Source organism: Hylobates moloch, unplaced genomic scaffold, assembly GCF_009828535.3.
Source record: "Hylobates moloch isolate HMO894 unplaced genomic scaffold, HMol_V3 SCAFFOLD_10, whole genome shotgun sequence".
Classification (NCBI taxonomy): Eukaryota; Metazoa; Chordata; class Mammalia; order Primates; family Hylobatidae; genus Hylobates; species Hylobates moloch.
Genome location: NW_026652285.1, coordinates 6655221 through 6679987, shown reverse-complemented (window position 1 = coordinate 6679987; position 24767 = coordinate 6655221). Strand labels below are relative to the sequence as shown.

Below are 24767 nucleotides of genomic sequence, written 5' to 3'. Positions count from 1 at the left end.
CTGGAATTATGGGGGGGACCCTCCCCCCCCACCCAGGGAAAAAAAAAAAAAACAACCTCCAAAAAAAAAAAAAAAAAAAAAAAGAAAGAAATTAAAAACATATTAAAGGAAGTGAAAGTCTCTTTTTTACTTGTACATTAAAATATACATACTGATACATTTTATTACAAAAGTGAGGTACTAAAAGCCAAAATGGCTACTTAAAGCAATGAATAAGAAAAATTTATTACTTGGAGTTAAGTTCTGGAAGGACAGATTTGAAAGATAATTAGTAACAGTTTTTATTTGAGATAATACCAATTAATTAGTCATAGCCTTCTGGAATATTGTATTAAAAAAATCCTGGCCGGGCGCGGTGGCTCACGCTTGTAATCCCAGCACTTTGGGAGGCCGAGGCAGGTGGATCACGAAGTTAGGAGATCGAGACCACGGTGAAACCCCATCTCTACTAAAAATACAAAAAATAGCCGGGCGTGGTGGTGGGTACCTGTAGTCCCAGCTACTCCGGAGGCTGAGGCAGGAGAATGGCGTGAACTCAGGAGGCGGAGCTTGCAGTGAGCCGAGATTGCGCCACTGCACTCCAGCCTGGGCGAAAGAGAGAGACTCCATCTCGAAAGAAAAAAAAAAAAATCCTAAGGCAGATCTAGGTTCATTAAGAAAATAATCAATTATTATTGATAATGGCCATGAAGAAGCAGGGACGCATAAGCTATGTTGACATGAGTAAATGCCCATTAAATACAATGATGGTCTTCTGTGGGATATGAAGACATCCAAATCCTTCAGTTTCTCACTTTTAGTTAGCGGACAGAGTTTCTACAGAAATACCTTTAGAAAGGGAATTCACTTTTTCTTCCATGTCTTAACTTGCAAAGTATTATGCAATCAGCAACATTCAACAAATATTTATTAATACCTTGTATAAAGCACTCTGTGAGACACTGAATACATAAAAACAGTCTGCAAATGTAGCAAAGAGGCAAATGAACAATTAAGAACATTAAGTCCTATGGGAGCATGCACTACTGACAGTGGATAAGGAGCAAGAAGGGTTAGAAGGACATGAGTATTCTAGAAGAGGAAATAACAAATGCAGGCCTGAAAGCAGGAAGATGGGTCTTTTGAGGAAATAAAAGAAATTCAGTACAACTATCACAAGGGAATGTTGTTGTGATGACTAATGAGGGGGACAGGATAAGGATAGCAGAATGTGATGCTGTAAAAATGCACAGAAAGGGATTCAGTTCACAAAAGATTTACAGAACCTTCTATGCAGCAGCACTGCTAAATTCACTGGTTAATTCTAACCATTTGTTGGTTCTATTGCATTTTCTATGTACACAATCATGTTATCGATGAATAACGACGCTTTCATATTCTTCTTTCTAATCTTTATGTCTTTTATTTTTTTTTCTTGCCTTATTGTAATGGCTAGGAACTACAATAAATAGAAGTGGTGACAGAAGTCATCCTGAACTCGGCAAGAAAGCATTCAATATATCAACATTGAGTATGACGCTTGGTATACATTTTTAAAGTAGATAACTTTTATCATATTCAGAAATTTTTTCTGTTCCTAGTTTGCTAAAACTTTTTTTTTTTTATCATAAATAGCTATTGAGATTTGGCAAAGTTTTCTTCCACTTCTATTGAGATGATCATACAGGTTTTCTTCTTCACTCTAATACAGTAAATTACATGGATTAATTTTCTTTTTTTATCTTTTTTTTTTTTTTTTTTGAGACGGAGTCTCACACTGTCACCCTGACTGGAATGCAATGGCACTATCTCAGCTCACTGCAACCTCCGCCTCCCAAGTTCAAACAATTCTCCTGCTTCACCCTCCCAAGTAGCTGGAATTACAGGTGCCGGCCACCATGCTCAGCTAATTTTTTGTATTTTTAGTAGAGACGAGGTTTCACTATGTTGGCCACTCTGGTCTCAAACTCCTGACCTCATGATCCACCTGCCTCGGCCTCCCAAAGTGCTGGGATTACAGGCGTGAGCCACCATGCCCAGCCCATTGATTAATTTTCAAATGTTAGCCAAAATTGTATTCCTGGAATAAATGTTACTTTGTCCTGATGTATAATTCTTTTTATATGTCATTGGATTCTATTTGCTATCTATTTATATGTAAAGTATACCAAGAAAGAAGAAAGGGAGGGAAAGAAGAAAGAAGGGAGGAGGGTATTGGATATGAGAAGTATAGGATAAGAAAAACATAACAGCAGAGGCCGGGTGCGGTGGCTCACGCTTGTAATCCCAGCACTTTGGGAGGCCGAGGCGGGTGGATCACGAGGTCAGGAGATCGAGACCACGGTGAAATCTCGTCTCTACTAAAAATATAAAAAAATTAGCCGGGCATGGTGGCCGGCGCCTGTAATCCCAGCTACTCGGAGAGGCTGAGGCAGGAGGATGGCATGAACCCGGGAGGTGGAGCTTGCAGTGAGCCGAGATTGTGCCACTGCACTCCAGCCTGGGCAACAGAACGAGACTCCATCTCAGAAAAAAAAAAAAAAAAAAAAAAAAAAACATAACAGCAGAAAATAATTGTTCAATAGAAGTAATAGTAAGCCACACTGGAACTATCTCAAAAAAAGAGTAAGAAAAAAATTAATTTTAAAAAATTAACCAGTACAAGGGATTTAACACCCAGATAATACAAGTTATAGAAAGAGTGAACAATGAAAACTCAATGGAAGAAATCAACAACAAAAATTGAAGCCATTTCATCAAAATACCGGACTTGCATTTCCAAATTAAAAGGGTCCAGGAAAATGTGTGAATCAAGACACAAAGCTGCAAAGTTTCCGAACGTCGGGAACAAAGCCGACACTGCATGGATTTCCAGAAAGTGAAACAAGCCACAAAGAAAAGGGTATCAAAATGGCCTCAGACTCTTCAACATAATGTTACACCAATGCCTTCGAAATTCTGAAGTAACATTCTTATAAACACGTATTTGTTATCCAGCCAAATAATCAATGAAGAGTGAAGGAAGAATAAAGACAGACAATATCTCCCACACAACCTTTTTCAGAAAGCTACATATTTCACCACAATGAATTAAAGCAAAATGGGTAAAAGAGAAAAGTGGGTATTACTCTTTTCCATTACAAGTTTTATGTCATCATTTGCTTGTATAACTTTGGGGAAAAAAAAAATCTAAAAGGCTGCTCCGAAGGTAGTGAGTTCTTGATTGTTTATAGTCAGTTATGGATGGAACTCCTTGTTCTACTTTTTCCCCCCTTCTCACTACTGCGCTTGACTAGTCTTTTTAAAAAATCTAAAAAATTAATCAAATACAATAAAAGCTACACAAGTAATTTGTTCAAATCATAACAGAAAACTTACCCATGTAAAATTATATTTTAAATCTAACAATATATTTTTAAATAAGTACATTATAGTGAAGGAAGGAATCTTTTTTTAAAGAGGAAAGTAAATTAAATCTACTTCTAAATAAAATATTAGCAATATTAATTAGATATTTTCATGACATATTTCTACCTTAAAAGTTGAGAAAAGATGAACATTGATAATACGCATAAACAAAATAACTTCATAAATAACATGAAGAGGGAAAAATCTGCGTCTATGAATTACACACAAAGAAACAGCAGAGTCCTTTAGAAACAAAGTCCTCCTTGATTCCAGCCACCCAAAGAGAAAGCTGGCTATTCCAAAAACCTTCTAGAAAAGGATGGTCTAGAATCTTCATTATCAAAATATTTCACCAAAGTACAAATGCAACAAAAAACAGAACAAGAGAGAGAGTGGCAGAGCATGAGAGAGCAAGAGACAGCACAATCAATTGTGTGAGAAAGAAACAGAGAGACAGCTAAAGAGCTGAAATCAGAATATGCCATAGAGTTGAATAGCAAGGGAGAAAATCTACACGTGACTGCAAGATACTGTTGCTTGTTTCCTCCACCCTCCTCATTTCATTTAGGCAGATTTAGTTGCTAAATTAATCCCTAAATTATTTACGCACAATCACAATGTCATAAGTTTTCAAAAACATCATTCGCACAAATTTAGAGGATTAGCTGCTACAAGAAGTCTTATAAGATTTTTTTCACTTCCGGTAACTTTTTAAAATACAATGGAATTAAAATATTTAAATATCCTCTTTTTAAGAAGATTTTAAAGTATCCAAACATGATTATTATGATTATGTTTTCACTGCACATGCAAAAACATGCTTGAGTGAACACAGGAAAGGTAATGAGAGAATAACACCTTTGGAAAACTCAAAGTATTAAGGAGTCAGGAGTAATTTAGCCATCTAAACAGCAAGTTTAATACAAACACATATCTGAATTTTTTAAATAAATATAAAACATATATTATTAAAACACAACATTAAGAAGTATTTCTCTATTAAAGCAGAATTGCAAGCTTAAAAGCCCAAAACTCCACTTCTGACATAGCTGTAGATGCAGACAGCAGAGTCATCTACAACCCAGATAAAAGTGAAAACCAAGCTCTCCACGGCGTAAGTATAACTGAGAAGGAGGGCAAAGGCATGAGAACAACAGAGACTTGAGGAATACCCACAGAAGAAAGCTAAGCCAGAAACATAACAAAGGCAGCACAGTCAGCCAGGAAGAGATCTGGGAAGAAGGATGCCATGAAAACCAAGAGAGAAAAGGGCTTCAAGAAAGAGCCGGCAAAGGCAGAGGCTAAATCGAGATCAAAGAGGATGAAGATAAATCAAAACCACAGCAGAAAGTGAATGGCCATATTGAATTGGTTAAGATTACCTATTTCCATCTCAACTGACAGAACTAAGTTTATCTTTGGGGGAGGTGGGGAAGGGGAATGGACACTTGGAGGAAAACAGACTTTAGTTATCATTCTTGCTGTCTATAGTCCAAGACCAACAAAAGAGAAACTCCTTTCTGAATGATTTTTTTCTTTAGGACTACACTCACCAAACTGCGGAGCAGGCAAGATTCTGGCCGCTCGAATTGGGCCATGTCGAACGGAGAAGAGCTCTTGTGCTTCACCACTGATCTGCATAAGAGGAGAAGAAAATATTTCAGTGGGAAAATGAAGGTCACGACAGTATTATATAAAAACAAGATCTTCTAAATTTTATAACAATATTTTGTCTGAAATACATACACCCACACCCATTTATTGTTGGTCATACAAGTTAAGTATATTCACATCTTAAATTACTGCAAGGATTTTTTGGAAAACTGTAAGAGCACACACTTGATATGAACAGAAAAAAAGGGTCTGTTCTAGAAGTCTATAATTTTTATCTTATTAAACCATTAGAAATCTGTACAGTTCCTGCACAACTGCCTTCTCTTTGAGAACAAAACAACTGTAATACTACTCTGAAAATCTCACCTTAAATATTGTAGCAACTTTAACAAATATGTCGTAAATGAGAAAACGCAATACATATTGCAAAGAACACTTAGGTGAAATGTGAATAACTTAGGTATACTTATGGTTAGGCAACTAATTGTGTGTTAACCTTGAGTAAATCATGTAACCTCAATAAGCCTATATTCTTTCATAATCATAAAATGAAAAGGAAAAGCTGCTAAAAAAGCTACCAGGATACTTCTAATTTCAATATTCTATGAACAAAAAAATTACATATATATATATATACAACTTTTAAAAGTCATCATTTTTATTATACACATAAATATGCACATAGCTCAAACACTATGAATATCCAAGCACTTTGAGTCATTCATTCTATTAATTCAAAAGGTAAAGGGTATGTTCAGGACATTTTGCGGGGGATAAAAATTTTTTAAAAAGAAGAACAAAAGGTAAAGGGTTATGGTAATATGTGTCAAGTGTGAAAACAACTGCTTTTCAAACTGCTGATTGAAGCACTGAGCAGATTAAATTATAGTTAAGAATAGCTTTCCTATTTCCATCTCAACTGACAGAACTACCAGTTTATCTTTGGAGGAGGTGGGGAAGGGGGATGGACAGATTAAATTACTGTACATGGTACTGTAGTTCTTAAACCATTTTCATAATTGTCTAGTGTTTGATGAAGTATGCAATATCAGAGAAAATGGCAAACATTATAAAACTAGTTCAAGATACAAAAGAACTTACAACCAATGTAATAAAGATATAAATTCAATAGAGGAAACATACTGATGGTATTTTTTTAAATACCTGCCTGCCATACAAGCAGTTTAAAATATCAAAGATGTATACATTATAAAATTAGAAGTGTATAAATCTTACAATATTACTATACATCTACAGAGCTCTCTTTTAGAATAACTACTTTTTTAGATTTTCAGCTTCTATCTGAATTTAAGAGCTGCAAACTATAAATATTTTTGTTTCTTAAAATGTTAAGTTGTGATAATGCCTAAATGACTATTACATTCATTTTGCTTATAATAATTACTACAAATTATTTATTAGCAAGAAATCCTTCTGTAGCACTTGGGATGCAGATGTGAATAATGCTAGGACTAACTGTGCAACAATAGCACCACCTATCACCAATGAAACACATAAAAGCTATAAACTCATTATTCCAAACTATAAGAACTTATTTACTCTACAAATTCCTTTGTAACTTTTAATTTTCAGGATAAAAACCATGGCCATTATAGTCCACATTTTATTATTATAGAACAAAATTTAAAATTTAGAAAAAGTCTTCAAAGGTTATTTGTTCAACTTCCCCTGCAATGTAGTATCGTACATTCTCTGAAATCTAAAAATTACAGTCTTTTTTATTTTAAGCATATATATGCTAAAAGCTGTAACACTAATGTAATCTAATTATATTACAGACGTGTTATTGGCTATTTCCACCTACCTTTTAAAATTTTAACAATAGCCAAAAGAATAAAAACACTGCCAAGCCATTTACATTTTAAAAATAAATTATTGTAACAGATGTTACCCAATATACATGCTATTTCTATTAATAAAATAAAAAATATATTTTCAAATAATACCATAGAACTTACATTGAAATTATATTTCAAGTAATGCAAAATACTTCTCACTTTACACTTATAATAAATTATAGTATTCTAAAACAAAATCCGCCACTCTGTACTACTATTTCCATATGCCAGAGTTCTAGTATTTACCTTTTGGTCCTATCAAATAAAACCTTTATGTTAAAGAAGTATAACCATATTTAAACGAGCTGCTGTACTCAATTATTCAAAAAAAAAAGAATAAAACAAATCTGTCTTAGCATACTCACAATATGATAAAAGTTTGCTATCATTGTATTTAATACACAAGAGCTTATTTTGACATCAAAAAACATTTTGAAACCTGAATATACAATACTTTCAGCAAAACAGCTTTCAAAACAAACCTAAATGCCCTATTCTAAGCTTCTATCTTAAATCCCTCCTTACACATAAGGCAATAGGTGAGGGGGGGGAAAAACATTTGGACTGATTTTAAAATGCATCCCCACATTCACTGTCCATTCTTCATTACCTCTAAGGTCCTAGGATCTGTGTTTAATTATAACTCGGGGGTGGGGGTTAGGGGGAGCAGAGGAAACATTGTGTCACATTTATAGATATTTCTGAATATATTAAAATCAGGATTGTACAACCTACTGAAATTAGAAGCCTAATTCTAAACTATCCTATGTGAGTCACAAAATGTCAAACTTCCTCGAGGAGAGAACTCTCCAAATAGTCTGTGGGAATTCTACATTAGAGTACCATTTCAGAACAGAAACAGTGTTAATGTTTATACAGATATGATGCATACATTTCAGAAAGGACACACAGAGCATGGTTAGTCTTTACAGATTCTGCTTTAGCTATCTTTCTGAATAATAATTTTATACATTATGTCCACTGACAATTTTGCCTTCAAATAAGTGCCAAAACTGATTTTTTTATAAGGCTGTCAAGAGTGATTTTTTAGGTTTTAAGAAAAGAACTCATTAAAAATCGGAAGGAATCTCAGAGATAAGGATTTTCTAGATCCTGAAAAGAAGCATACTAAACTGTAAGTTCACTTTTAAACCAACAATAGCAATAAATACAAGAGTAGAACTACAAGGAAGGAGAGTCCAAGCAGTATTCCAACTTCCTGGCAACTGTGGTAACTTGGGGAGAGGAGCGAACAGGGAGAAAGCCTCTCCAAGAGCTCCTCATGGTCTCTGCCTTTGTTCTTACTGGCATTTTAATTTCTGATGACAGACTTTTGTTGTTTGGGGCATAAACCGGACGTACCAGTTTGGAGGCACAATAAGGGGAACAAAGAATGATTTGTTCACACTGTAGGAAAAAAAATCTTTTCCAACCATAGAAAATAGCTTCGCATGGTGAAAATATGCAAATTACATACCAAACCAAAAAAGGGGTGGGGGTAGTACAAGTTTAGAATCTCACAACTCAATCTAAGGCAAAAGGAAATTACAACAGTTAAGACAATAATATACACACAGAAAAGGCTATACAAGTTCTGGGAGAGCTGTAGAAGTGCTTTTAGAGAATTCTAAAAGCAAATGAAGGTTATCTTGCCCTCAGAATCAAACTTATTTCTAAACTTCTGATGACTTTTCATAGACCAATTATAATACAGAAAATTCAAATACCAAAAGACATAAAAATACTGCTTTATAATGCTGCATTATTAGGACAAGAGTACACATTCACATCCCCACTTTCCCCTATAGATACCGGTTAAATAGATGTTTGTGGTCCACAAATGATTTTTTTTTTTTTTTTAGCAAACTTTATCGAAAGGTAACAAACACAGAAAAAATACATACATCCTAAGTATATGTATAACTTGAATTTTAAATGTTAACACACCTCTGAACCAAAAGACATCAAGAAACAGAATATTATGGATACTCAGAAAGTCCTGCTACATCTCTTTTCAGTCATAATCCCAACTCAAGAGTGGCCATAACTACAATCCTGATTTCTATTACTTTAAGTTCTACTTGTTCATCTTAATGTAAATGGGTTCCCACAATATGCACCCTTGGGAATGGCTTCTTTCACACATTACTACGTTTATGAAATTAATTCGTGTTGTTGCATGGAATTGTAGTTTTATACCTATTGCTATATAGATTTCCATTGTATGAAAATATTACAATTTTTTTTTTTTTTTTTTTTGAGAAGGAGTCTCGCTCTGTCGCCCAGGCTGGAGTGCAGTGGCGCGATCTTGGCTCACTGCAAGCTCCACCTTCTGGGTTCACGCCATTCTCCTGCCTCAGCCTCCCGAGTAGCTGGGACTACAGGCGCCTGCCACCATGCCCGGCTAATTTTTTGTATTTTTAGTAGAGACGGGGTTTCACTGTGTTAGCCAGGATGGTCTCGATCTCTTGACCTTGTGATCTGCCTGCCTCGGCCTCCCAAAGTGCTGGGATTACAGTCGTGAGCCACCGTGCCTGGCCGAAAATATTACAATTTTATCCATTGTACTGTTCATGGACCTCTGAGTTGTTTTTACTTTTTTACTTCTAGTTTTTAGCTCTTAAGATGTCAACGAGGCCAGGCACAGTAGCTCATGCCTATAATCCCAGCACTTTGGGAGGCCAAGGTGGGTGGATCACTTGAGGTCATGAGTTCGAGACCAGCCTGGCCAACATGGTGAAAAGTCGTCTCTACCAAAAATACAAAAATTAGCCGGGCATGGTGGCACACATCTGTAGTCCCAGCTACTCGGGGAGGCTGAGGTGGGAGGATTGCTTGAACCCAGGAGGCAGAAGTTGCAGTGAGCTGAGATCGCACCATTGCACTCCAGCCTAGGCAACAGAGCAAGACTCAGTCTCAAAAAAAAAAAAAGAAAAAAAGATGTCAAGGAAAATTGTGAAAGATTTTGAAATGCTGAATAGATTACTTAGTGTTCTGTGTTTTTTCTATGGATTACCAAGAGCTCTCCAGCAGACCCTTTGGGGTTATCTGATTCTATAGGGGATCCACACTTTGTCTTTGACTGGGCTACTGTACAATACTCTGAGCTGTCAAAAACTGATAGTAATGCAATTGATTCTTGTGCACAGAAATGCAAATGAATTTTGTCTGGTAGAGATACAAGTGAATTCTACTCTGTAGAAAAGATTATTCCAAACAGTACATTTTAGTGCCAACAGAATATTAACCAAGCTTGTATCTATTAGAAAAATTTTTATTTCAGTATTCCTAATTGCTTCTCTGCGATATTCACCTTCTCCTTGGAACCAGCTATAATAACATCCCAAATCCCTATCAATGAGCTAAAAAAATGCAGGATATCTGTCCCTTATATAGTTGTATGAGATCACTGTTTTACCATTTTGAAAACAACATAATAAAGAATATTGATATAAACATTCTCACAAATGTCTTTTAGTAAACATGTATATGTATTTCTCTTGGATATATATCTAGTAGAGTAACTACTTCTGTATATTAGGGCAGGCACATGTGTATCTTTTGTAGATTTAAACAAAATTGTTTTCCAATGTGATTGTACCAATTTACACTTCCACCAGCAACGTACAAGAGTTCTATCTGCTCCACATCCTAGCCAATATTTAGTGTCAGCCATTCTGGTAGGTGTCCAAAAATTATGGATTTAAATCAATAAATGCATGGTAACTGAAATGCATAAATCAGTCTCCAATGGATATGTAATGCTGCCTCAAAGTAAATATATAAATAAACAGTCTTTATTATAATGGTCCTCCATGAGGGCAGATGATGTAAGACTTTTGTCCCGAAGGACCATAGATAGGTATGATAGTACAGAACATTAATGAGATTCAAGGACTCAATTAAGCAGCTCTTGGAATAAGTAGAGTTTTTTTGTACATAATGAAATTCATATCTTAATTCCAAATACAATAATGACCAATCCTTCCCTCAAACTAAGGTGCAATGATCAGGTTCTAGCAACACCACGTCCTTCGAAGCTGAAATGCACTGATTTGTAAAAATTCAGACTTTCGGTTTCCAGGCCAACACATGGAGCTCAGAAGACTTCACTTAGATCTGACCACAAGTAAAAAGCTGAACAGCTCTTTTTACATCCGTCAGAAAAATGATGTCATAGAGCAAACTGCTGCCCCAAAAATTGGAGAGGCAGACAGTCAGATACACAGAATCACAATTTACCAGGGCAGAAATCCACAAGCAAGAACCTTCTCAGGAATCAGTACCAAGGTAGGAACACCTGGACTGTGATTCACAAATTTCTAGAGGTTCAATGCGGACAAGACATTGTAAAATGTAAAAATTAAAAATTGTAAAAAGTAAAAATTCCAGGGGAACCCAGACCTGGGGGCCCTCACACTGATGTGTTTTACCTCCAGGAGCTCCACCAGGCTCAAATAGCCAATACTGAATAAAAATCTCCTCGAGCCTCTGGCAGTGGGTGTGAAAATGGAACTATCTTGAAATATGCCAGAACGGATCATTCTGTTCTTAACAAAGCCTGGCCTCAACAGAAACTACTTTATGAGAGCCTAACTTGCTGGGGTTATATCAGAGCTTAACCTACCTGGGGAAAGGTAAACACCCAAATCCAATCTCCTCTTACCTTCCTGTCTCACTCGAGGATGTTAAAAAAAACACCACACACACTCAAAAAAATAATGAGAAACAAAGGACTAAAACTTACCCACAGGACTGTAGAATGGTTTCCCTCCCCACACACCGCCACTCAATTACTAAGGTCCCATTTACCATAGTTCCTTTTACCCAATACATCATATCCTCGTTTTTTTTGTTTTGTTTTGTTTTTGTTTTTTGAGACAGTCTCACTCTGTCACCCAGGCTGGAGTGTAGTAGCATGATCTCGGCTCACTGCTGCCTCGGCCCCCCTGGGCTCAAGTGATTCTCCCACCTCAGCCTCTCAAGTAGCTGGGACTACAGGTGCCCACCACCATGCCCAGCTGAATTTTTTTGTATGTTTTTGTAGAGACGAGGTTTCACCATATTGCCCAGGCTAGTCTTGAACTCCTGGCCTCAGTGATCCACCTGCCTCACCCTCCCAAACTACTGGGATTACAGCTGTGAGCCACCACACATGGACCATATCTTCCTTTTAACAAAAAATTAGAAAGCATACTAAAAGGCAAACAATACAATCTGAAGAGACTCAACAAGCATCAGAACCAGAATCTGAACTGGTAAGCTCAGAGAACAGCATGCGGGATAAATGCCCCAAAAAACCCTACACCAAGGCATACCATTTTCAAATTTCAAACAAATCAAAGATAAAGAAAAAATCTTGAAAGAAGCCAGAGGAAAAATTACCTACTTGTAGAAGAGCAAGGATAAGAATTACATTGCCTTTTCCTCATAAACGATGCAAGCAAGAAGAGAGTGAAGCACTTAGAGTGTTGTGTGAAAAAAAAAAAAACAAAAAAAACCCAGCAACCTCTAATTCTGTATCCCAAAAACTCATCCTTCAAAAACAAAAGACAAAAACTTTCTCGGACAAACAGGAACCAAGGGAATTTGTTGCTGGTAGACCTGCCTTGCAAGAAATGTTAAAAGAAGTTCTACAGAGAAAAAGGTAACAATATAGGTCAGAAACTCAGATTTACATAAGGAAAGAAAAACAACAGAGAAGAATAAGTGAAGGTGAAATAAAACTTATTTTTCTTTCCTTCTTTTCAGACAGAGTTTTGCTCTTGTGGCCCAGGCTGGAGTACAATGGCGTGATCTCAGCTCACTGCAACCTCTGCCTCCCGAATTCAAGCAATTCTCCTGCCTCAGCCTCCCAAGTAGCAGGTATTACAGGTGCCTGCCACTACACCTGGCTAATTTTCGTAGTTTTAGTAGAGACAGGGTTTCACCACATTGACCAGGCTGGTCTCGATCTCCTGACCTCAGGTGATCCACCTGCCTCGGCCTCCCAAAGTGCTGGGATTACAGGCATGAGCCACCGCACCTGACCCAAAACTTATTTTTCTTAATAATTTTTTTACAGATAATAGTTTGTTCAAAATAACAGCAATAATGTACTCAATTATGTATGTGTATGTATATATGTGTGGTAATGTGTGTGTATATATATGCACTTATGCATATGTAAAATAAATGACAGCAATGATACAAGAAACAAGAGAGAATTAGGAATAGTTCGTTAATATTAGGTATTGCACTACCCATGAAGCAGTATAGTGTTATTTGAAAGTGGACATGTACCGGTTGTAAATGTATTGCAAACTCCAGGACAATCACTAAAAGAAGTTTAAAATGTAGTAAAAATGATATGCTAAGAAAGGTAAGAAACAACATCATATAAAATGCTCAAACTAAAAAGGCAGCAAAAGTATGAAAGATAAAAAAAGAAAAAAACAAAGCAACAATAAAAAAAAAAAAAAATCTGCCAGTCACGATGGCTTGCTACATGGAAGGCTGAGGCAGGAGGATCGAGGCTACAGTGAGCTATGTTCATGCCACTGCACTGCAGCCTGGGCAGAAGGCCAAGACCCTTTCACAAGAAAAAATTTTAAAAAATACAAAAATAAAAATAAAAACAAGCGCAACAAATAAACAGGAACAAATATGGTAGTTATTTATCCGTCTATATCAATAATCACGTTAAACATCAATGGTCTAAATATGTTAATTAAACAACAGAGATTGTGAAAACGGATTAAAACACAAGACCCAACTGTATGTTGTATAGAAGAAATCCACTTTAAATATAAAGACAAGGATTAAAAGTAACAGAATGTAGGAAGATATACCATGCTAACACTAATCAAAAGAAGGCAACCACAGCTGTATTAATTTCAGACAGAGCAGATTTCAAGGCAAAGAAACTTGTCAGGGAAAAAGGGGGATATTACATAATGATAAAGGGGTCAATACTCCAAGAAGACTTAATCGGTGCTTACTACGTATGTGCTTAACAACACAGCACCAAAATACATGAAGCAAAAATTGACAGAATTGCAAAGAGAAAGAGATGAATCCACTATTAGAGTTAGAGACTCTAACACCCCTCTATCTGAAATGAACACATCCAGCAGCCAGAAAAGCACAAAAGGATATAGTTGAACTCAACAGCACCATCAGTCAACTGGATATAACTGACATCTATAAACTACTTCTTCCAACAGTAGCACAATAAATATTCTTCAGGCAGACATGGAACATTCACTAAGATAGGGCATCTTCTAGACCACAAAACACACCTTGACAAATTTAAAAGAACAGGCTGGGCACAGTGGCTCATGCCTGTAATCCCAGCACTTTGGGAGGCCAACAAGCAGATCACCTGAGATCAGGAGTTTGAGACCAGCCTGGCCAACATGGTGAAACCCCATCTCTACTAAAAATGCAAAAAGTAGCCGGGTGTGGTGGTGCATGCCTGTAATCCCAGCTACTCGGGAGGCTGAGGCAGGAGAATCGCTTGAAACCAAGAGGCAGGGGTTGTAGTGAGCCAAGATTGCGCCACTGCACTCCGGCCCAGGCAACAAGAGTGAGACTCCGTCTCAAAAAATATATATAAAATATAATAAAATAAATAAAAAATGAACAGAAATCATTCAATGACCACAATTATTAAAGTAGAAAATAAAAATAGAAAGCTGGAAAATAACCAAATATTTGAAGATTAAACAACATAATTCTAAATAGCACATAGGTCAAAGAAGAAAGCTCCAGAGAAATGCTTAAACATGTTTAATTAATGAAAATGAAAATACAACTTACGAAAATTTGTGAAATGCAGTGAAAGCAGTGCATAGAGGGAAATCTGTAGCACTGACTGAATATATTATAAAACAAGAAAGATCTAAAATTAAAAATCTAACCTTCTACCTTAAAAAAACTAGAAAAAGAGGAGCAAATTGAATCCAAAGTAAGCGGAAGAAAATAAATAATAAAATAGAGCAGAAATCAATGGAATTGAAAACAGAAAATCAATAGAGAAGATCAATGAAACCAAAAGCTGGTTCTTTGAAACGATGAATAAAATTAAGACTCTAGCCAAGCTAATTGAAAAAGAAACAGAGAAGGCACAAACTACTAATATTAGAAATGAAAGAGGGGAGCCTGGGCTCAGTGGCTCACACCTGTAATCTCAGCATTTTGGGAGGCCGAGGCAGGTGAATCATCTGAGGTCAGGAGTTCAAGACCAGCCTGGCCAACATGGCAAAACCCTGTCTCTACTAAAAATACAAAAATTAGCCAGGCGTGGTGGTGCGTGCCTGTAATCCCAGCTACTCAGGAGTCTGAGGCAAGAGAACCGCTTGAACCTGGGAGGCAGCGGTTGCAGTGAGACAAGATTGCGCCATTGCACTCCAGTCTTGGCAACAGAGCAAGACTCGGTCTCAAAAATAGGAAGGAAGCAAGGAAGGAAGGAAGGGAGGAAGGAAGGAAGAAAGGAAGGGAGGGAGGGAGGGAGGGAAGGAAAAGAGGGGAGATCACTAAAGATCCCATGGACATTAAAAGGATAATAAAGGAAAATTACGAACAACTCTATGCCCACAAGTTTGATAACCTAGATGAAATGGACCAACCCCTTGAAAGACACAATCTGCCAAAATTCACACAACAATAAATAGACAACCTGAATAGGTCTACACCTATTAAAGAAATTGACTCAGTAATTAATAACCTTCCAAAATAGAAAGCACCCAGGACCAGATGAATTCACTGGTGAATTCTACCACACATTTAAGAAAGAAATAATACCAATTCTTTATCATTCTCTTTGGAAGCCAGAAGCATAGAGAATGCTTCCTAAATCATTTTAGGAGGCCAGTATTACTCTAACCAGAACCACAAAAAAAGACGTTAGGCTATGTGTGGTGGCTCACCCTGTAATCCCAGCACTTTGGGAGGCTGAGGTGGGTGGATCACTTGAAGCCAGGAGTTCGAGACCAGCCTGGCCAACATGGAGAAACACCGTCTCTACTAAAAATACAAAAAAAATTAGCTGGGCGTGGTGGTACACGCCTGTAAGAAAAAAAAAGACATTACAAGAAAACCACACATCAATATCTCTCATGAACATAGATGTGAAAATCCTCAACAAAATACTAGCAAATCAAACCCAACAATGTATAATAAGAATTATAGGCTGGGCACAGTGGCTCACACCTGTAATCCAAGCACTTTGGGAGGCCAAGGCAGGAGGATCACTTGAGTCCAGGAGTTTGAGGTTAACAGTGAGCTATGATTGCACCACTGCACTCCAGCCTGGGTGACGAAGTGAGACCCTGTCTCTGAAAATAAAATAAAATAAAATAAAGAACCAAGTGGAATTCACACCAGGTATGCAAAGCTGGTTCAACATTCAAAAAATGTTGAATGGCTCACTTAATGTAATAGCTCACTTACACTCAATGGCTCACTTAACATAAGCCATCACATCAATAAGCTACATGGTAAAAATCACATGGTCAAATAACAGATGCAGAAAAAGCATATGACAAAATCCAACACCTATTTATGAAAAAAAGAAAAAAACTCCTCAGAAACTAGGAACAGAAGGGAACTTCCTCAACCTGATTAAAGAATATCTACAAAAAAAGTCCAGCTAACATCACTGAACCTGTAATCCCAGCACTTTAGGAAGTAGAGGTGAGTGGATTGCTTGAGCCCAGGAGTCTGAGACAAGCCTAGGCAACATGGCGAAACCCTGTCTCTATAAAAACCACAAAAATTAGTGCTGCATGGTGGCATGCACCTGTGCTCCCAGCTACTCAGGAGGCTGAGGTGGGAGGATCACCTGAGCCCAGAAAGCAGGGGTTGTAGTGAGCTGAGATCACACCACTGCACTCAAGCCTGGGTTACAGAGTGAGACCCTGTCTCAAAAATGAAATAAAAATAAAATAAAATAAAATAAAATAAAATAAAATAAAATAAAATAAAAAATAAAATAAAATAAAATAAAATAAAATAAAATAAAATAAAATAAAAAATCACACTGAATGATGAGAAACTTGAAGCAGTTCCACTAAGATCAGGAACAAGGTAAGGATGTCCCCTCTACCAGGTTTTTTAAGATGACCCTAGCTAATACAGTAAGACAAGAAAAGGAAATAAAAGGTATAAAAATGGGAAAGAAAGAAATAAAACTGGCTTTGTTCACAGAAGACATGATCATCTACGTATAAAATACAAGTGATTCAACAAAAAACTGGAATTGACAAGCAATTACAGCAAGGTTGCAGGATACAAGGTTAATATGCAAAAGTCACTTTCTTATATATAAGCATTAAACAAGTGGAATTTGAAATTTAAAAATACATTACCATGTACATTAGTGCCACCAAAAATGAAACACTTAGGTATAAATCTAATAAAATATGTATGCAATCTATATGAGGAAAACTTTAAAACTGATGAAACATATCAAAAAGGAAGTAAATAAACGAAGAGACATTCCATATTCATGGATAGGAAGACTCAATATTGTCAAGATGTCAGTTCTTTCCAACTTAATGTATACATTCAATGTAATCCCAATCAAAATCAAAGCAAGTTACTCTGTAGCTATCGACAAATCAATTCTAAAGTTTCTATGGACAGGTAAAAAATTCAGAATAGCCAACTAAATATGAAGGAGAAAGCAAAGTCAGAACACTGATGCTATCTGATTTCAAGACTTACTTTAAAGCTACAGTAACCAAAACAGTGTAGTATTGGTGAAAGACTAGATAATCAGATCAATGAGACAGAACAAAGAGTTCATAGACCCACATAAATACAGTCAACTGATCTTTGACATAATAGCACAGATAATACAATGGAGCCAAGATAGTCTTTTCAACAAATAGTGCTGAAAAAACTGGACATCCACATGCAATAAAATGAATGTAAATACAGACCTTACACCCTTCACAAAAATTAACTCCAAATGGATTACAGACCTAAATGTGAAACACAAAAGTCTAAAACTCAAAAAATAATATAGGAGTCTGGGCACAGTGGTTCACACCTGTAATCCCAGCACTTTGGGAGGCTGAAATGGGAGGACTGCTTGAGGCCAAGAGTTCAAGACCAGCCTGGGCAACATAGCAAGATTCCATCTCTACTAAAAATCTAAAAATTAACTGGGTGTGGTAGTGTGCACCTGTCGCCCTAGCTACTCAGGAAGCTGAAGCAGGAGGATCACTTGAGCCCAGAGTTTAAAGCTGTAGTGAGCTAGGATCGCATTACTGGGTAATAGAAGCCTGGGTAGTAGAGCAAAACTCTAGCCTGGGGATTAGAGCAAGACTTTGTCTCTCAAACTAAATAAATAACATAGGAGAAAACCTAGATGATACTGGGTATAGCGATGACTTTTTTGATACACCAAAAGCACCATCTGTGTAAGAAAAAAATAAGCTAGACTTGGTTAAAATTTAAAACGTCTACACTCCAAAAGACATTGTCAAGAGGATAAGCCAAGCCATAAACTGAGAAAACATTTGCAAAAGACACATCTGATAAAGTACTGTTATCTAAAATATACAAAGAACTTTTAAAACTCAACAATAAGAAAGCAATCTGATTTTTTTTGAGACAGGGTCTAGATCTGTCACCCAGCTAGAGTGCAGGGGCGTGATCAATGCTCACTACAGCCTCAACTTCCTGGGCTCAAGCATTTCTCCCACCTCAGCCTCCCAAGTAGCTGGGACCATGGGTACATGCCACCATGCCCAGCTAACTTTTTTAAATTTTTTTTAGAGACGGGGGTCTCACAAAGTTGCCCAGGCTGGTCTCAAACTCCTGGGCTCAAGCAATCATCTCACCTCAGCCTCTTAAAGTGCTAGGATTATAGACATCAGCTACCACACCCAACCAAACATCCAGTATTTAAAATTGGCCACTAGACATGGAAGATCATAGGAAAAGAATGCCTTGTGTTTATCTCGAGTGCATTTTGCCTTTCTGTCAAAAATACCTTTCATGTCAAGAGTCTTCTGAATTAGTAACTGCTCTAATTTCACCTGGGAAGACAGGGAGCAAGAGCAGCCAATACCTGAGACCCCGGACATTTTGGTCTTATTCCAAAAATCATGTCCTATCACAACAATGCAAAATATGAAAAATACACCAGATAATCTGTTACAAATTTCACAAATCAACAAAATCAATGATTCTAACAGTTTAGTAGAAAAGAAAATGGACTATGTTTATTAGCTATAAAAATTTACTAAATCTGAGTTTGGTTTTAAAATAAGGTTAACAACATATTTATCTAACCAGGAAACAATATGTAAATTGTATATTTGGTATATATATAAATGTATAATTGTATATTTGATAGTATATAATAATTGGCACTCAATAAATGATAGTTAATCCAAAGAGATGCTTGTTGAATGAATAAATTGATGAATGAATGATTCAGTCTATATTGGTCTCACTATTCTACCTTAATGTTACTTAGCATAATATACCTTTGCTCTCCTGATCTCAAAGCATGCTATTAATATTTAATACACAGAAATTTGTTAAAATACCACATTGAAGAATACATTTTGGTACAGCTCAGTGCTCAGGTCTTTTTTATTTATTTATTTATTTATTTATTTATTTATTTATTTATTTATTTATTTATTTTTGAGATGATGTCTCGCTCTGCTGCCAGGCTGGAGTGCAATGGTGCGATCTTGGCTCACTGCAACCTCCGCCTCCCAGGTTCAAGTGATTCTCCTGCCTCAGCCTCCCGAGTAGCTGGGATTACAGGTGCACACCACCATGCCCAGCTAATTTTTGTATTTTTAGTAGACACGGGGTTTCACCATGTTGGCCAGGATGGTCTTGATCTCTTGACCTCGTGATCTGCCTGCCTCAGCCTCCCAAAGTGCTGGGATTACAGGTGTGAGCCACCACACCCAGCCCAGTTCTTGAACTCACTAATACATTACTTCCTATGATTTACAGCCTTGGAGAAAAGAACTACTACCAAGGTGGTAAGCAGTATCTCGTCTATGTAGCAGGTTTTATCACACTAGTCTTCATAATACAAGATCAAGCCAGTCTCCACCCTCTCTAACTTTTATCTATTTATATGTTTTTACTTGCAACTTGTTTTCCTTGCTACCAGTGATCTAAAAATAGCCCATTTAAACATATAAATGTAGAGTTACCAATCTTTTCTAATTGTTTCACATGTACTAACCATATGGACACAAATGAAGATCAGTAGTTAAAAAGATCAGTAGTTTGAAAAGCTAAAAAGTAACACCAATAAAATCCTATTGGGGAGAAAAAGTTAATCTAAGGACTTTAGTTATTAATAATGTGTCAGTATAAGCTCATCAGTTGTACTAACTGTACTACACTAATGCAAATGTTAATAGTTGAAAATAGGAGGGCTGGCCGGGCCCAGTGGCTCACACCTATAATCCCAGCACTTTGGGAGGCCAAGGCTGGCGGATCACCTGAGGTTAAGAGTTTGGGACCAGACTGGCCAACATGGCGAAACCCCATCTCTACTAAAAATACAAAAATTAGCGGGGCCTGGTAGCAAGCACCTATAATCCCAGCTACTTGGGAGGCTAAGGCAGGAGAATTACTTGAACCTGAAAGGCGGTGGTTGCAGTGAGCCGAGATCGTGCCACTGCACTCCAGCCTGGGCGACAAAGTGAGACTCTGCCTCAAAAAAAAAAAAAAAAAAAAAGGAGGGTGATAAGCGGATACATGGGAGGTCTCTGTATTTTCACCTCAATTTTTCTGTAAATCTAAAACTACTCAAATAAAGCCTATTAATTTAAACATATATAGAAAATGTTAAAATCCCACAAATAAATGTTAATCTTCCATAAAAGGAAGAAAAAAAAAATCACGGATAAAAGGTAAAAATATAGAGATTAGAGAAAGAAAGTCTTCTACTAAGGAATTCAGTTCCTACAGCAACAAAAACACCTCACGTAACCCATTTAAATATACACATTAAGGCCAGGAGTGGTGGCTCATGCCTGTAATCCCAGCACTTTGGGAGGGCGAGGTGGGCAGATCACCTGAGGTCAGGAGTTTGAGACCAGCCTGGCCAACATGGCGAAACCCCATCTCTACTAAAAATATAAAAATTAGCTGGGCGTGATGGCGCACGCCTGTAATCCCAGCTACTCAAGAGGCTGAGGCACGAGAACTGCTTGAACTGGGAGGCAGAGGTTGCAGTGAGCCAAGATTATGCCACTGCACTCAAGCCTGGGCGACAGAGCAAGACTTTGTCTCAATAAATAAATAAACAAACAAACAAGCAAGCAAACACGTGTATAGTTATCAATTTGCTAATTATTTCACATGTACTAATCATACAGATACAACGGGGAGGAATGAAGTTCCTTAAAAAGAAGATTGATTCATTATAGTTTTTTTAACTTAAAAATTAATAACAACAATTTACTTTTAATCAGGGAGAAATTGTAAAAACGTAAAGGAGAATGTGGGAGGCATGGTAGGTATCATCTTATACTAAGGAATTCAGTTAAGAAGCAACAAAAAGAATTCACCTAGCTACATGAGTGGCCACAGTAACTACAGAGCCAGCTCTACTGAAAGCTGAGAGTCTCTGCCTCAAATCACCCTATAAGCCAATTTGATAATATATTTTCATTTTATAGATAAGGAAACAAAGAAAAAGGCTGCCAAAAATAACCAGCCCAAAGAGGCATCAGAATCTCCTATAAATACTTAAACTCAGGCCTTTTTTTCTCTAACAAGTCACTGTTAGTGTATTATTTTATTTTTTACAGCTCTGCCTCCACAATTTTAAAAACTTAAGATAGCATAGTTTGAGGAAAGTTTTCCTAATGGTAAAGAGTAGTCCTTTTGAAAGCTCCTAAAATTAGGAGGAAGAGGGGAACGAGTTTTTTGTTTTATTTTGTTTTTTGCCTGCCTAACCACAAATGATTCAGTTAATATCAGAGTGTCAGTATCTCTGTAACCTACTGTGCATACCATCAAGAAAAAAAATGCAAGCCACAAAAATCGCCTAAAATGCATATTTGTGAGGACTAACAACTTATAGAACAGATATTTGCTGACCACATAAAGAAAACAGCAATCCGGTCTGTATTTTGGTCTTGACACTAAATTCATAATACAAAACTTCAGGCAGGCAGGAAGTAAATTTCAAGAACAATATGAAAACCACAGAACACAAATAATGAATGGAAATTGTAATCATATTTTCATACTTCCAGATTTTTGCACACATAGAAAGGAGTGTTTTAAGGCAACTTTAACCTTTCCCCTTCAGCCTGATTTTCTAAAGGAAGATCAAAGAAAAGCGGTTTGAACTCACATGTTCCTTCAGTTATGCAACACTGATTTAGACATTACACTTCAAAACTCTAGCCATTACTTCAGCATGCACCAATCCAAATATCATTCCAGTCCTTTGAAGCCGCCTTAATGGTATCTTCCATTTGCAACTAACACTTTGGTAGTCAAAAGATCTTATTCAGGGTAGATGTTAATGTAAAACCACTCAGACTACACTGACACACACGCCTGGAGGCAGACGAGAAGGTGTTCAGAAGTCAATGTAACACCATTATAGAGAGTGTCGGCCTAGCGGCTGTCATAAACACTTCATAATCACTCAGACATACAAACTGGATTCTCTTTATTATTTTATTACAAACTGATAGGTGTTCAATTGAAAAGTGAAGAGAGAAAGCAGTGCAATAGATAAACCAATTTTAGTTCATCGCCACTTTCCACTTTTAAAAGACTGAATTTGTTACATTTTAATGGTACTGTAAACCTATCTCGATTTAACCCATTGATTAAAGAAGATAGATTTGCAATAGATAATTAACCAAGGAGAAACTGTTTATATTAAATAGAAGCCTAAAAGTGTTTTCCATAAAATGGCTATCATATTAACTTGTAAGATTAACAAGATGATTTTTTTCATGACTGACAACATCAATGTAAGCAGTAAGTGGAACAACTGTAACTCCCAGATACTGCAAACGGAAATATACAACAATACAGCCTATTTGGAAAACCCCTGGGCAACTGCTTTTTGTTTGGGGGGGGGCACAATTTCTAATAGTTAAATATATGCCACCTACCCTGTGACTAAGCAATTTCACTAGGTATCTTAAAAAAAAAAAAAAAGAGTCCATATATCTACAAGAATGTTCACAGACACTTTATTCATTATAGGCAAAGGCCAGAAACACAAAGCCCATCAAAAAGAAAATAACTAAACAGATTATGGTATATTTAAATAGTGAAATAAAACACAATAATAAAAACAAACAAAAAATGCAAACTACCATGATATAGCAACAACACAGATGAATCTAAAAAATATATTTAGCAAAAGAGGACAGATGCAAAAGAGTACATACTGTGTGCCTCTGTTTATATGAAGTTCAATGCATGCAAAACTAATATGGGGTCAGAATAGTGATTATCTTATCCTGGAAGGAGGAGAAATATTGACTGGAAAATTTTATGAGTACAAAAATGTTCTACATTTTCTCCCCAACGGTGGTTTCATGTACTTGTGTATGTACACACACAAGCATGCTTACAGACATACATAAACACACATATATACAAACACATATACACGAGTAAAAATCACCAAAATATAGACCTGAGATTTGTGCATTTCATAGTATATTACCTTTATTTTTTAAAAGATATTATCAGGTATGGTGGCTCATGCCTGTAATCCCAGCACTTTGGGAAGCTGAGGTAGTAGATTACTTGAGGTCAGGAGTCTGAGACCAGCCTAACCAACATGGTGAAACCCCATCTCTACTAAAAGTACAAAAATTAGCTGGGCATGGCGGCGGGCACCTGTAATCCCAGCTACTTGGGAGGCTGAGGCAGGAGAATCACTTGAACCCAAGAGGTGGAGGTTGCAGTGAGCCAAGATCACCCCACTGTACTCCAGCCTAGGTGACAAAGTGAGACTCCGTCTCAAAAATAAAATAAAATAAAAATAAAAAGATATCTGTCATAAACAAATTGTGGTATTCCATACAATGAAATATTATTCAGTCATCTGAATAAGCTATCAAGTCATGAAAAGACATGAAAGAACCTTAAATACATATTACTAAGTCAAAGAAACCAATCTGAAATGACTACCTACCATGTAGTGATTCCAACTACATGGAAAAGGCAAAAGAATGGACATGGAAAAAGATTAGGGGTGCCCAGGGCTTATCAGGGAGGGAGGGATGAATAGATAGAGAACAGAGGATGTGTAGAGCAGTGAGAGTATTCTGTGTGATATTACAATGGTGGATGCTTGTCATTATATTATCTGTCAAAACACATAGAAAGTATACCACCAAAAACCAGGCCGGGTACAGTGGCTCACACCTGTAATGCCAGCATTTTGGGAGGCCGAGGTGGGCAGATCACTTGAGGTCAGGAGTTCCAGAACAGCCTGGGTAACATGGCGAAACCCCATCTCTACAAAAAAATAGAAAAATTAGCCAGGCATGGTGGCATGCACCTGTAGTCCCAGCTACCCAGGAGGCTGAGGTGGGAGGATCACTTGAGCCCAGAAGGCAGAGGCTACAATGAGCCGAGATCGCACCACTGTACTCCAGCATGGCCACCAGAGCAAGACCCTGCGTCAAAAAAAAAAAAAAAAAAAAGGGAAAAAAGTATACCACCAAAAATGAATCCTACTGTAAGCTATGGACTGTGGATAACAATAATGTATCAATGTATGTTCATGGATTGTAACAATTTTACCACTGTGGTGCTGGGGGGTGTTGAGAGTTGGGGAGGTTGTGCACAATGTGGAGGCAGGAGGTATATGGGACCTCCGTATACTTTCTACTCAATTTTGCTGTGAACCTAAAAATGCCCTTAAAAATAAAGTCTGTTTTTTTT

General features: G+C 37.0%; 1 protein-coding gene across 1 annotated transcript in view; it reads right to left on the bottom strand.

Moving 5' to 3' along the window:
• Positions 1-24767, bottom strand: part of BCAS3 (BCAS3 microtubule associated cell migration factor) — a 703975-nt gene that overhangs the window by 629536 nt on the left and 49672 nt on the right. The window contains exon 6 of the mRNA XM_058445347.1: positions 4941-5022. Coding sequence (XP_058301330.1) covers positions 4941-5022 — 82 coding nt within the window. The remainder of the gene's footprint in view (positions 1-4940; positions 5023-24767) is intronic.